This window comes from Somniosus microcephalus, chromosome 13, assembly GCF_052327205.1.
Source record: "Somniosus microcephalus isolate GS21.2 chromosome 13, FLI_Smic_1.0, whole genome shotgun sequence".
Taxonomy (NCBI): domain Eukaryota; kingdom Metazoa; phylum Chordata; class Chondrichthyes; order Squaliformes; family Somniosidae; genus Somniosus; species Somniosus microcephalus.
Window position 1 is genome coordinate 111,021,725 of NC_140999.1, and position 13,014 is coordinate 111,034,738.

The 13,014-nt window shown below is 42.5% G+C and overlaps 1 protein-coding gene across 4 annotated transcripts in view; it reads left to right on the forward strand.

Moving 5' to 3' along the window:
* cstf1 (cleavage stimulation factor, 3' pre-RNA, subunit 1) overlaps positions 1-12,778 on the forward strand; it is a 44,772-nt gene extending 31,994 nt beyond the window's left edge. For all 4 annotated transcript variants that reach the window (XM_086005218.1, XM_086005219.1, XM_086005220.1 and 1 more), the window contains exons 5-6: positions 609-999; positions 11,312-12,778. In XM_086005218.1, the coding sequence (XP_085861344.1) occupies positions 609-999; positions 11,312-11,571 (651 nt within the window). In that variant the 3' untranslated portion in view covers positions 11,572-12,778. The remainder of the gene's footprint in view (positions 1-608; positions 1,000-11,311) is intronic.
* The last annotated feature ends 236 nt before the right edge of the window (positions 12,779-13,014 follow it).

Genomic DNA, 13,014 nt, shown 5'->3' on the forward strand with positions numbered 1-13,014 from the left:
AAATGTAATCCATACTTTTAAAGCTTTTTGGAATGTCCTGAGAACATATAAACAACGTTCCCTTGAAGTTGCGTGCGTGCGTGGACGCCCAGCAATCGGGAAGGTACTCACAAGCTGTTCACATTTAAGATACCGCGCAGCAAATTTAAGCATGCAAAAAAAATTTAGAGGGAACATTGCATATAATTACAGGTTTATTCTTAACACATAGTCGTAAAGGTGGTAGTCTTATGGACATTTCCATGCTGTGCCAGTCCCATTATGTTCCGCCAGTTATCTCCTTCCTCTCCCCAAACAGCTGAATTTTGCTGAAACTCAGTTCCACGGATGTTGGCAGCATTCCACTACCTTGTCCAAATGCCCATTCTCCACGTATGAGCCTCAGTAGGCTTATCAACTGTAAGCATTACAACTGAGTCCAATCCTATCCTCAGTCATCCATATATGTGCACTTTCTAGCAAGGATCACTGGATAGTGATTAGGAGCAGGCGGCCTGGCTGATTTTTCTCTTGGCACTTGCAGGTAAGAAAGGAAGAAATTGAAAGTGGGGGGCTGGTGGAAATTAGTTGTCATTGATCTCTGTAGTTCACCTTTTATGTGTTTTTAGGAAGCAGAAATGCTGCGCTCCATCTCCTTTCATCCCTCTGGAGACTATATTCTAGTGGGAACGCAGCACCCCACTCTGCGATTGTATGATGTCAACACCTTCCAGTGCTTTGTGTCGAGCAATCCCCGCGATCAGCACACAGATGCCGTCTGTGCAGTAAGCTACAACCCCAGTGCCAACATGTATGTCACGTGCAGCAAAGATGGCAACATCAAGCTATGGGATGGCGTCTCAAACCGCTGCATCACGACCTATGAAAAAGCACACGACGGCGCGGAGGTGTGCTCCATTATGTTCTCAAGAAATTCAAAGTATGTTTTGTCCAGTGGAAAGGATTCTATCGTGAAGCTATGGGAAATATCAACCGGGCGCACAATGGTCAAATATACAGGTAAGTAAAACTAACCAAAATCTGATTGTGAACTGAAACTTTAGCTGTGGACAGGTAAACGGGCTGTTCCCTTGTGTGTCCCCATCACTCATCGTGAACACATGATGATGTCATGGAGGACAGGAGGTTTCCTCCTTCCCTTCTCTTTCTTTTCCAGCACGCTGATGGATGTGGCTGGGTTTATGTATTTTTTATACTTTATTGAGAAACCCAAGGTGGAAAAGAGTAAAAGAGAAGACAAAGTAAATTGAGAATTGCTAATACTAAGTTTGGGTTTAAGAGAGTGAACCTGATTGGAAGGCGTGGGAGAGACAGTAATAAGGGTCTAGTAACCAAACCAGGACCCTGGAGCATCATTGTGAGACCTGGTGTCTCCAAGGTCTGTGCATACACTGAATGTTTCCTCATTAACTAAAATGCATAATGGTTATTATCCTGTGGATCATTTGTTACCTAAGTAACTTTAATCATTTTAGATCTGCTTTACCAAACTTGACAGCAGTTTGTCAGTGGTTCCTTTTCAAAAGGTACACATCCTGCATATGTAGCTACCTGAAACATTGAGAACCATTTGTGAATAATCAAAGTTCATAAGTAACTTTCTCTTAGTTTCTTTCAGAATAATGGCCCTGAATTCACACAATTTCTGTAAATCCCGAACTTGCGATCTGTCAAGTTCCAACTGCGCATCGGCTTCGCTGCACGTTTCACCTACCCATTGAAATCAATGTGTTGGTGAAAAGTTGGCAAATTGCCCACCTACAGCGCATTAATTACTCTGAAAATGTTTACATCTGCTGCAAACAGGCGCAGGAGGCTGTTGCACAGCGTAAGGGGTGGGGGTGAGAAAATTGTATTTGTTTATGCTACAGCCCATAACAATGAGGCACTGGTTCGTGTCTGAGCGGATACAAACTTTGAAAGAAACTTTCATTTGTTTGAGTTTGAAAACGGCCTTTTTGTGTCACCGTCTTTGCTGCCCAAAAACCTTTTGTAGTTTCGGTTTAATCCCCAACTTCTATTTAGATAGGATTTAATTCTACTTTCGTGATTTCCTCATGTTAACAGATATTTAAACTCTTGATTATTTATTATTTAAATTAAACAAAAGTTAGTTAGTCTAATAGAGGAGAAACAAATTCGATAGGACAATAAGAATGTAATTATAGGTTAGTATTATCTTGGTTTGTGTTTTAAATACTATTGCAATACTATTTGCTGTGGCTCAGTGGGCAGCACTCTCGCCTCTGAGGCAGAAGGTTGTGGGTTCAAGTCCCACTCCAGGGACTTCAGCACAAAAATCTAGGCTGACACTCCAGTGCAGTGCTGAAGGAGTGCTGCACTGTCAGAGGTGCCGTCTTTCAGATGTGACATTAAACCAAGGTGGACGTATAAGATCCCATGGCACTATTTTGAAGAAGAGCAGGGGAGTTATCCCCGGTGCCCTGGCCAACATTTATCCCTCAACCAGCATAACAGAAAGACAGGTCATCTGGTCATTATCACATTGCTGTTTGTGGGAGTTTGCTGTGCGCAAATTGGTTGTCGTGTTTCCTACATTACAACAGTGACTACACTTCAAAAGTACTTCATTGGCTGTAAAGTGCTTTGAGACGTCCGGTGGTCGTGAAAGGCATTATATAAATGCAAGTCTTTCAATGATCATAATTTATTAATAAAATAGCACTTCTGGCTGCTAAATTATTTGAAATGAGTTGTGAGCAAATCTCTTCTGTTTCCTGATTGGCTAAGAATCAGGGACTGAAAGGAGCACCGCCCCATGTGATCCCAGGTTCACATACGCACAACGGTGTGCCCCTGGGATCCGTGGGCCATTGGCTAAGAATCGGACTGAAAGCACCGCCCCATGTGATCCCAGGTTCACATACGCACAGCGGTGCGCCCCTGGGATCCGTGGGCCATTGGCTAAGAATCAGGGACTGAAAGGAGCACCGCCCCATGTGATCCCAGGTTCACATACGCACAGCGGTGCACCCCTGGGATCCGTGGGCCACCACGCTGCGCACAGCTCCGCAGTGTTTGAAAGCAACTTCACGAAGGGGAGTTCACACAGGTACGTGTGAGTTTCGTTCGGATGTTGGTGGCGTGCTCCTTAGCTACACCGCCAACTGTGAATTCAGGGCCAGCGTTTTAAAGTCATGTTTGTGTTCCGTTCAAAGCTTTGTGTAGGGGCTTTTCCCAAATATTGCAATGTAAGCACTTGGTGCTTTTGCAGTTCTTTAAATTCACTGGTGTGTGAATCCGAACCTGTAACACTACACAGCACATGACACAATTTGCACCATAAGGAAAGGTGATGTGGCTTTTATTTAATTCTGTCAAATTAAACAAAGGGGAAGAAAGGAAAATAATTCACTTCTGCTTTTCTGTTTTCACTTTCATAATTTGAGTGTGCTAGCATTGTTTGTGTGTGGGTGCTTTTGGATGGTTTGCACAATAATATTTGAGCACCACATAAGTCATTTACATTTTGTGTATTTTCAAAGTCAAACCTTATCTTTTGAGCTAATAGATGTCTAGTTTGTAGTGATCTTTATATATCAGGAAAATGCAAATTATAGCCCGTGGGGCACATGCAGCCTGTCAGCCCAGGCAATCCAGCCCATGAAGCACAGCTAACTCGGTTCTATTTATCCTTATATTTCTTAGTTGCTGCTTTGTCCTGCTTGAATTATGTTAGCCTGGAGATTTGGAAATGGCTGCTCTTCGTGCTGTTGTCTCATTTGTAGATCAATCCTAAATCACAGCGCAATGATCTTTTAGTATTATAGCAAATTAATGAGAGCATTTATTTATTCTTCGAACAAGGAATATGGTGTTGAGCGATTTTTTTTTTTTTTTTTTTTTTCTTGAGCTTAGCTCATCTCATGGAAGGGCCGTGTTATTTCCAATCATTTCTAGATCGTCGCTCTTATCAACTTGAATTGATTACGTCATAGCAGTTCATAATTCAGTAAGAACGTCACCAAAAGGCTAGCAATGTCTAACATGGCAGCCATCATTAGCAAAATAAATCTAAAATAGAATAAAGCTACCCCCACCAACTGCAAAACACAAAATACTTGGGAGGGGTTCATGTGACAGTTTAAAAATTGTGTCAGCTGGCAAACTCCCCGATGGCTTATTGTGTAAATGCAGCTTCCAGTATGGTACTGAGCCATACAGACCAGGAGGCTACTAGTTTCTCTGATCTCAACCAGAGTGAGGTGTTAGAAATGGCCTCTGCACCCCAGAGGTAAGAAGGAGAAAAGTCAGCCACTGTGCCTACCCCCGATCACCATACAGTCTCCAGTCCTAGAAGTTCTGCATGTGTTAGTGTCACGTGAGGACAGGATTTAGCTCAAATGTGATGCCCCATATAATTGAAAAGTCTATCAGGGATCAGATATGAAAATGAGGAGGTGCCAATGCCCTTGGAATCTTATCCCAAAATGAGCCATCGCCTTCAGGTGAGGAAGGCAGAAAATTGTCGCCAATGCAAGGTTCGAATTTAGCGACAGGTGAGCATAAACCTTTTTGTTAGTGGAGCGTCCGTAGGTAATAGCTTAGCTTTGTTATATTCAATCTTTGCTGCACTAGTCAGCAATATTGCACAGATCTGGGTTGATGGCAGAAAGCTAAAGCTCGCTATTAGCAGTTACCGATGGGGAAGCTGTACAGGTAGCTCCCATGAATGTTCCGGTTTCCTCGCACTAGAAACTGACAGGTGCTCGGAGTTTGAGGAAGCCCATCTGTGCACTGCTGCAACTCGGGTCAGTATGTAGCCGATATCTTTCCGAAGAACTCTGGAATGTCTTAGGTAGTCAAGAATCTGCCACACTGATTGGACTATAGTGAAACGAGGCAGTCCGAGGGATGAATGTGGGAAAGCATAGAGTTTATAAAAATGATCAGAAAAATTGGCAAGAAAGCAGAAAAAGGGGAAGGAAATGAAATGGGGAAGGGAAAAAGGGAAGAAAACCTGAGTTTTAAACAAAAATACAACTTAAAAAAAGGGAAATTAGTCCAGCGGTGTAAGTGTAAAGAGAATGTACAAAAACAAATGAATGGGCTGTAGCTGACCCCCTCCCACTTGTTGGAGGGGTGGGGGGAGGCAGGGGAATGGGGGGAGTAAACCCAGCTCTGTGAGATACTGCAATGTATTTTCACTTTATAGTCTGGCTAAATGCCATTCGTTACTACTACAACTTGCATTTATATAATGCCTTTAACATAGATAAAAACGTACCAAGGTGTTTCACGAGGAGTAAGGAAAACATACATCGAACCAAAGAAAGAGGGGTGACCAAAGGTTTGTCAAAGAGGTGGTTTTTAAGCAGAGTATTAAAGGAGGAGCGGGAAGTGGTAAGGCAGAGATATTTAGGTAGGGAATTCCAGAGAGTGGGACTGTGATGGCTGAAGGCACAGCTGCCAATGGTGGGGCAAAGGAACGGAGGGATGCACAGACACTGGAGTCAGTGGAACGGGGAATTCAGAGGGTTGTAGTGCTGGAGGAGGCTACAGAGATGGAACGGAGCACGGTCATGAAGGAAATTAAACATAAGGGTGACAAGTTTAAATTTGAGGCTTTGGGGAACTGAGCCAATGTAGGTCAGTGTTGACTAGTGAGCGTCATTGGGTGTGGGATGGGATATGGGTAGTATAGTTTTGGATGAGCTGAAGGTTATGGCTATGTTGGACATTGTTTATCTGAGGTTATCCTTCATGTAAGACATTTGTGCCCTTTGAAGATGTCCGGGCTTCAAAGCCATGTGCAGACATTGCGTAACAAGCAAATTGCGAGTATTCTCTGAATCACATAGACTTGAACACATAATCCAGGCTGACACTTCATTGGAATACTGAGGGAGTGCTGCACTGTCTTTCAGATGAGCTGTTAAACCAACACGATGCCTGTTCTCTCAGGTGGACCTAAAGGATCCCATGGCACTATTTGAAGACGTGCAGGGAGTTCTTCTGGTGTCCTGACCAATATTTATCCCTCAACCAAAATGATGAAAACGGGTTATCTAGTCATGTATTCCATTGCAGTTTGTGGGCCCTTGCTGTGCACAAATTGGTTTCTGCATTTCGCTACAATAGAACAGTGACTACACTTCAAAATTACTTAATTGGCTGTAAAGCACTTTTTAGGACGTCCTGAGGTCAGGAAAGGCGCTATATACAGTCCTTTACTTTCTCTGATTTACACTGACTGAATATTCAGATACCATTTTTATTACTTGGGGAAACCAGGAATTTTATCAACATTGTAGGTATTGCATTCTGAAAACAGAAAAGCAGTTCCTTGCCTATATATAAAATATAATGGGGAAGGGGCTGGTTTACAGTGACTGAATAGTCAAATTATATTTTATTATATTACATGGGATTCTGGAATTTAAAGTTTTTTTCAGGATAATGCTATCCAATTCTGTCTACTTTTCCTTCAACACTGAAAGCCAATGACCTTGTGCTTACACAATTCCATACTTAAAATGATATTGGGCTTTCAGATAATGAGAACATTCTGTTAGGCTGCTGATATTTTGGGGATTTCTGAAATTATAAGTGAAATTTACAAAATGAGAGAAGCTCTGATACAAAAAAAATGAAGCCCTGATAGTGTGTAACAATACCACTACTTTTACTGGCTTTTTTCAAAACGAAGTCATACTTTTGCAGATTGTGAGATGCTCACAGTTGCACAGAACTTGTCTTACATCTGGGCAGTTTTGAGTCCCTTTAAATTGAAACTCTGACCTGTCTAAATTAATGCAGCTTTCAAGACAGTCTATAAACCAACCTGCCCACCAGTAATAAGAACATAAGAAATAGGAGCAGGAGTAGGCCAATCGGCCCCTCGAGCCTGCTCCGCCATTCAATAAGATCATGGCTGATCTGATCCTAACCGCCAATCCACTATCACAGAACCATCTCCTGAATCTAACAGAATTAGACACACGAAATAGGAGCAGGATCAGGCTACACGGCCCCTGGGCCCGCTCCGCTACCCACAGGGCCATGACCGATCCGAACCTAGACTCGTGTCCAAATTCCTGCCCGCTCCCCGTAACCCTTAATTCCCTTTACTTCTAGGAAACTGTCTATTTCTGTTTTAAATTTATGTAATGATGTAGCTTCTACAGCTTTTTGGGGCAGCATATTCCATGGTCCTACCACCCTCTGAGTGAAGTAGTTCCTCCTCATCTCAGTTTTGAAAGAGCAGCCCCTTATTCTAAGACTATGCCCCCTAGTTCTAGTTTCACCCATCGTCGGGAACATCTTCCCCGCATCCACCCGATCCGACCCCTTCACAATCTTATATGTTTCAATAAGATCGCCTCTCATTCTTCTGAACTCCAATGAGTAGAGTCCCAATCTACTCAACCTCTCCTCATATGTCCATCCCCTCATCCCCGGGATTAACCGAGTGAACCTTCTTTGTACTGACTCGAGAGCAAGTATGTCCTTTCTTAAGTATGGACACCAAAACTGTACGCAGTATTCCAGGTGCGGCCTCACCAATACCTTGTACAACTGAAGCAATACCTCCCTATTTTTATATTCTATCCCCCTAGCAATGAAAGCCAACATTCCATTGGCCTTCTTAATCACTTGCTGCACCTGCATACTAACCTTTTGAGTTTCGTGCACCAGGACCCCCAGATCCCTTTGTACTTCAGTACTTTCCAGTTTCTTGCCATTAAGATAATAACTTGCTCTACGATTTTTCCTGCCAAAGTGCAAAACCTCACACTTTCCAGTATTGTATTCCATCTGCCAAATCTCTGCCCACTTACTTAGCCTGTCGATGTCCCCTTGCAGGTTTTTTATGTCCTCCTCACTCATTACTTTCCCTCCCATCTTAGTATCATCTGCAAACTTTGATATGTTACACTCAGTCCCCTCCTCCAAATCATTAATATAGATTGTAAAGAGTTGGGGACCCAGCACTGACCCCTGCGGAACACCACTAGTTACTAATTGCCAGTCTGAGAATGAACCATTTATCCCAACTCTCTGCCTTCTGTTAGATAGCCAATCCTCTATCCATGCCAGAATATTACCCCCAATCCTGTGATTTTTTATCTTAAGCAATAATCTTTTGTGTGGCACCTTGTCAAATGCCTTTTGGAAGTCTAAATACACTACGTTCACTGGTTCCCCTTTATCCACCCTATACGTTACTTCCTCAAAGAACTCCAGCAAATTTGTCAAACATGACTTCCCCTTCATAAAACCATGCTGACTTTGTCCTATTAAATTATGATTATCCAAATGTCCTGTTACTGTCTCCTTAATAATGGACTCCAAAATTTTACCTACCACAGATGTTAGGCTAACCGGTCTATAGTTTCCAGCCTTCTGTCTACTGCCCTTTTTAAATAAGGGTGTTACATTAGCAGTTTTCCAGTCTGCCGGGACCTTTGCCGAGTCCAGGGAGTTTTGGAAAATTATTACCAATGCATCCACAATCCCTACCGCCATTTCCCTCAAGACCCTAGGATGTAAGCCATCAGGTCCAGGTGATTTATCCGCCTTGAGTCCCATTATTTTACCGAGTACCACTTCCTTAGTGATTTTGATCGTGTTTAGCTCCTCCCCCCCCCCCCCTTTAGCCCCCTGTTTGTCCAGTGTTGGGATATTCTTAGTGTCTTCTACTGTAAAGACTGATGGCAAAAACACTGAATGAATATTTTACATCTCCATATTTCCCACCATTAATTTCCCAGTCTCATCCTCTAAGGGACCAACATTTACTTTAGCCACCCTTTTTCTTTTTATATAACTATAAAAACTCTTACTATCTGTTTTTATATTGCACAGCTGGGTTCCCTCTAGCTCCTAACGCCTGCTAGTTTCTAGTGGTCGTACCTCAAAACTGTACAATGCAATACAAAAATTGAGCTCCACTTCCATCTGCAACTATCGGAGGCCTATTGGAATGGAACATGAGCAAACCGTTGTAATTTGGGAATGGGGCCCACAACAGGCGCTCCACTTGTAATATGGTAAAAAAGCAAGACATTTGAAATCCAAATTAAACCTATATATATATATTTTGTTTTGAAATGTTATCGTGAGTTTTGGTTGATTCAGAAAACAATTGCTCTTGTCTGAAACTGAGTGTCAAAAGGTTTGCAAATGGGCATTCATCTGCTTCCTTGTGCTTATATCTATCCTCTGCTTTCTCCTTTCCTGATGGTGTTGACTGTTTGCTGGGCTACACTTTTAGGCACCAGTCACGCCTTGGACCTTGCCTAAATGACTATTCTATAAACCCTGGCACTGAGTGCTGGCAGGCTATTTAACTTTGGGGCATGGGGCATCACAGCCAAGCCTGATTGTGTTCTCAGCCAATGCCCACAGACACTCACTTTGAGCAGGCGTTGTTGGATCAGCAGGCAGGATCACTAGCTGATTTCATTGTCTCTAACCCAGGGCACTGAGATTAATTGAAGCTCCTTACTGGTAGTTGCTCTCCGCTAATTTAACTCCGCACCTTGGGTTAGATGGAGCCGGTTCAATATGGCTGAACAACACAGTGGAGAAATGTACTGAGCCAAAGTTACATTGTGAGGCAGTGAACTCCTAGTAATATTGGATTAGAATTGTTTTCAAATGCTTTTCTGCCATCTCACCCCTCAACCCAGTACTCTTAACCTGTTTTTAATGCCCTTTGTTAATGTATTTCCAAAAAAAAATTATTTTGATAGTTTTAAAAGATAAGTGATTTTCAAAATTCACCAAAGGATTAAAAAGTTTAGTTTTGTGTTAATTTTCCCCCATCCTCTCCCAAAAGTGCTCATTCACGCTGGGTTACGGTTTCATAGACACTGGCATTCCTCCAATACCTTAGCCTAGGGGTGTCCAAGCTTTTGTCCTGGTAGGCCACATATCTTTGTACCATGGAGCCTTGGGGGGGGCACATATGAAGTTCAAACCCATTTTCCCACTTGAAATAAGTTGCTGATACTGGTGGTGTGACTCAGGATTTATCCACTGATGAAGCAAATGTCCGAAAAACAGTATTCCAAACCTCCAGGCTCAAGAAATTCAAACCGGGCAATCTGGTGAAAAAGGAAACACAAGGTCAAGTATGACTGAGTTGCCTGGGCTTCAAGCACTAGATTACCAGGACCTAGGAGTTGCATGTGGCCCTGGAACTGCAGGTCAGACACCCATGCAATAGCCCAGCTTACCATTCTTCATGTGTGAGTGTCGACAGTCCATTGGATTGTTGGAGAGGGCAGGACAAATCACAGCTGAGGCTGACCCTGCCCTCAACTAATATTCACAATAATAGATCAGCAGGAGTCCCTGGATAGCAGTCAGGAATGGGAACCCTGGCCAACTTTCCCCTCACTGACCCCAATTATAACGCCTAGCTTTACCCCAGCTGAGACTAGATAACTCATCATAGACCAGGAATTCAACTTGGAACCTTCCTGGTCCCAGTTCCACATTGAGCCACTGGGGAAGCCAAAGGTTAAAAGAAATGGTGGACAAAGGAAAGAAAAAAAGAACATGTGTATATAGCACTTCATCAGTATGTCCCAAAGCGCTTGTTTCAAATAATTTACTTTTTGTCTGTGCTGATTTTTTAAGGCTAGAACAACATGTGAAGGGTTAAAATACAGTCTGGGGATATTTTCTAAAGGAAAAGCCGTGGGCTTAAACCAGGCAGGCTGGCTGAGGTTGGCTTCACAAGGTAGTGTTAGGGGCATCACAATAAGCTGTTAATATCTAAATGGCCAGAGCCTTCACATTCAATCACAGATTTATTTGCCATTGTGCAAGATTGGCTATCCATTTATTATTGATAAGGGAATCACAGTCCTTTGTATTTGGGCCCTTTGTTTGGGCATGTTTGCAGAGATAGTCCCAAGCCACTTGACACAGGTCAAAGAGCCAGGCCCATTCTGGAATAATGGTCAATTGCAGTGTGCCTACTGCTGCCGCAGCTAATTCAGCACAGACCCGGGATTAAATTTGGAACCTTCCTGCCCTCTGTGGCTCAGTTCCACATGGGCAGTGTATTTGCTGACTGCACTACTCATTCTTTGTACTGAATATAATGGATTTCTTTTGAACAAAATGCCTTTTAAATTACTAATTGCATGTAATGTGGGTGGGGTGTAAATCTCTGTTTGATTGGAATTAGGGATTTACAAATGAGAAGGACTATGTTTTACTGCATTGTACCAGTCAGTCATCCAGTTATAGCTAATGCAACTAAAAAAAAAAACAAAAGAACAAGAAGTGTTGATAGAAGTCTCATAATTTGTTGTATTTTTCCTCCATTTAGGAGCAGGATTGAGCGGCAGACAAACACATCGCACCCAGGCTGTCTTCAACCATACCGAAGATTATGTGCTTCTCCCTGATGAAAGAACAATAAGCCTTTGCTGCTGGGACTCACGTACAGCCGAGCGCAAGAACCTCCTGTCTCTAGGACACAACAATATTGTTCGCTGCATAGTACACTCTCCTACCAATCCCGGTTTTATGACCTGCAGCGATGACTTCAGGGCCAGGTTCTGGTATAGAAGATCCAGCACTGATTGAAACATACAGCTAAAGCATGAGGAAGTGGGGGGGACACATCCTGGTCACAGTGCACGGAGAAGGAGTTAAGAAGCATTGTAGGAACTGAAGTTCTTTCAACCTGCTCTATGCCCCCTCTTTGTCATGTTCTAAACTTTGGCCTGAGGTAACAGAATTCATTCCAAAGTACCAGTGTGCCATTTGCTAAAATGTTACTCAGTTTGTTGAAGATGCCAAGCTGATTGGCCTCCACACACCTGTGGATTGTTTGTCGCCCAGGTTGCTTTTGTTCACCTTTTTATTCTTGTATTATTTAGATATAAACATTTTGTAACATGGGAAACTACACGTTTGATTTATGTGTTTTCACACATCTCACAATTGAAAGTCAAAAAAATCTCAGCTTTGTATAATCATAAGTTCAGTAAAGCCATTTCAGCCTCAGAAGTCAAGCCATCGTCTTAATCATTTAGAAGGCACAACATCAGAAGAGGAAGGGGCTTTAAAATGGCAGCTTGCAGTTAGTGTTGGAAAAGATCACTAATATAACCCCCAGAATCCTTTCATTTCAGACCTTTAACTGAAACTAAACTTCTTTGCGTGTACTTCTGCTTTCAAATTTCGTTGAGATACTGACGAAATTGACTTAAAGTTGATTGGTTAATCCTTTTGGAATAAGAATCCATCAACATCTCGCTAAAGTGTCTTCTCTTCACATGTAAGTCATAGGGTGAATGTTGGCAGACCTTTCAAGAGGGGGCATCACAGCAGAAGTAAGTGCTGTTCTCATCCAATGTCCACATTTCCTGTCCTCCTGACCGAGATCATCGGAGCAGAAACTAGGAATTGAATCTGGAACCTTCATGTTCTGCTTGGCACTGTACACTGCCTTTACCCAGTGAGCAACTGGGGGAGCCCAAGTAAAAATATATTTTTAATGCTGTGTCAACCTGCTTCTTGTCTGATCTTAATTCATAATTTCACATTACTATAGCTCTGTAAAGCTCAAATTGCTTTCTCCAGACAAAACTCCAGTTTGGAAGGACAAAATCTATAGTTGGACAACTAGGTGTTTGAGTGGACATAGTATAACATTTCACATCACCACAGTTGCATATTACTGAAATCCTAGTTACAACACTGTAGCTGGCCTATGATTTCTTATCTCAGTATGTAAGTTGGTGAACTATTGTGATTCCATGATTAAATTTTCCCATTGTCAAAACAATTGCATAGTATGGCACTCCTTGAAAAGATGGCATGCTGCATAGCTAAAACTTGCATAATAGCTGTCCCAGAGCATGGAGCTCTTAATTTGTTTTAGTACTTCCAAACTGATGGGGTGTAAGTGTCCTCTGTTTGCTGGCTGTCAAGGCCCTAAGCGAAATGAATTTGGGCAGTCTCAAGGCAGCTCATAATTGGTGTGGGCCCAAAGCACAATATTGTGGATGCATTGGTAATAAT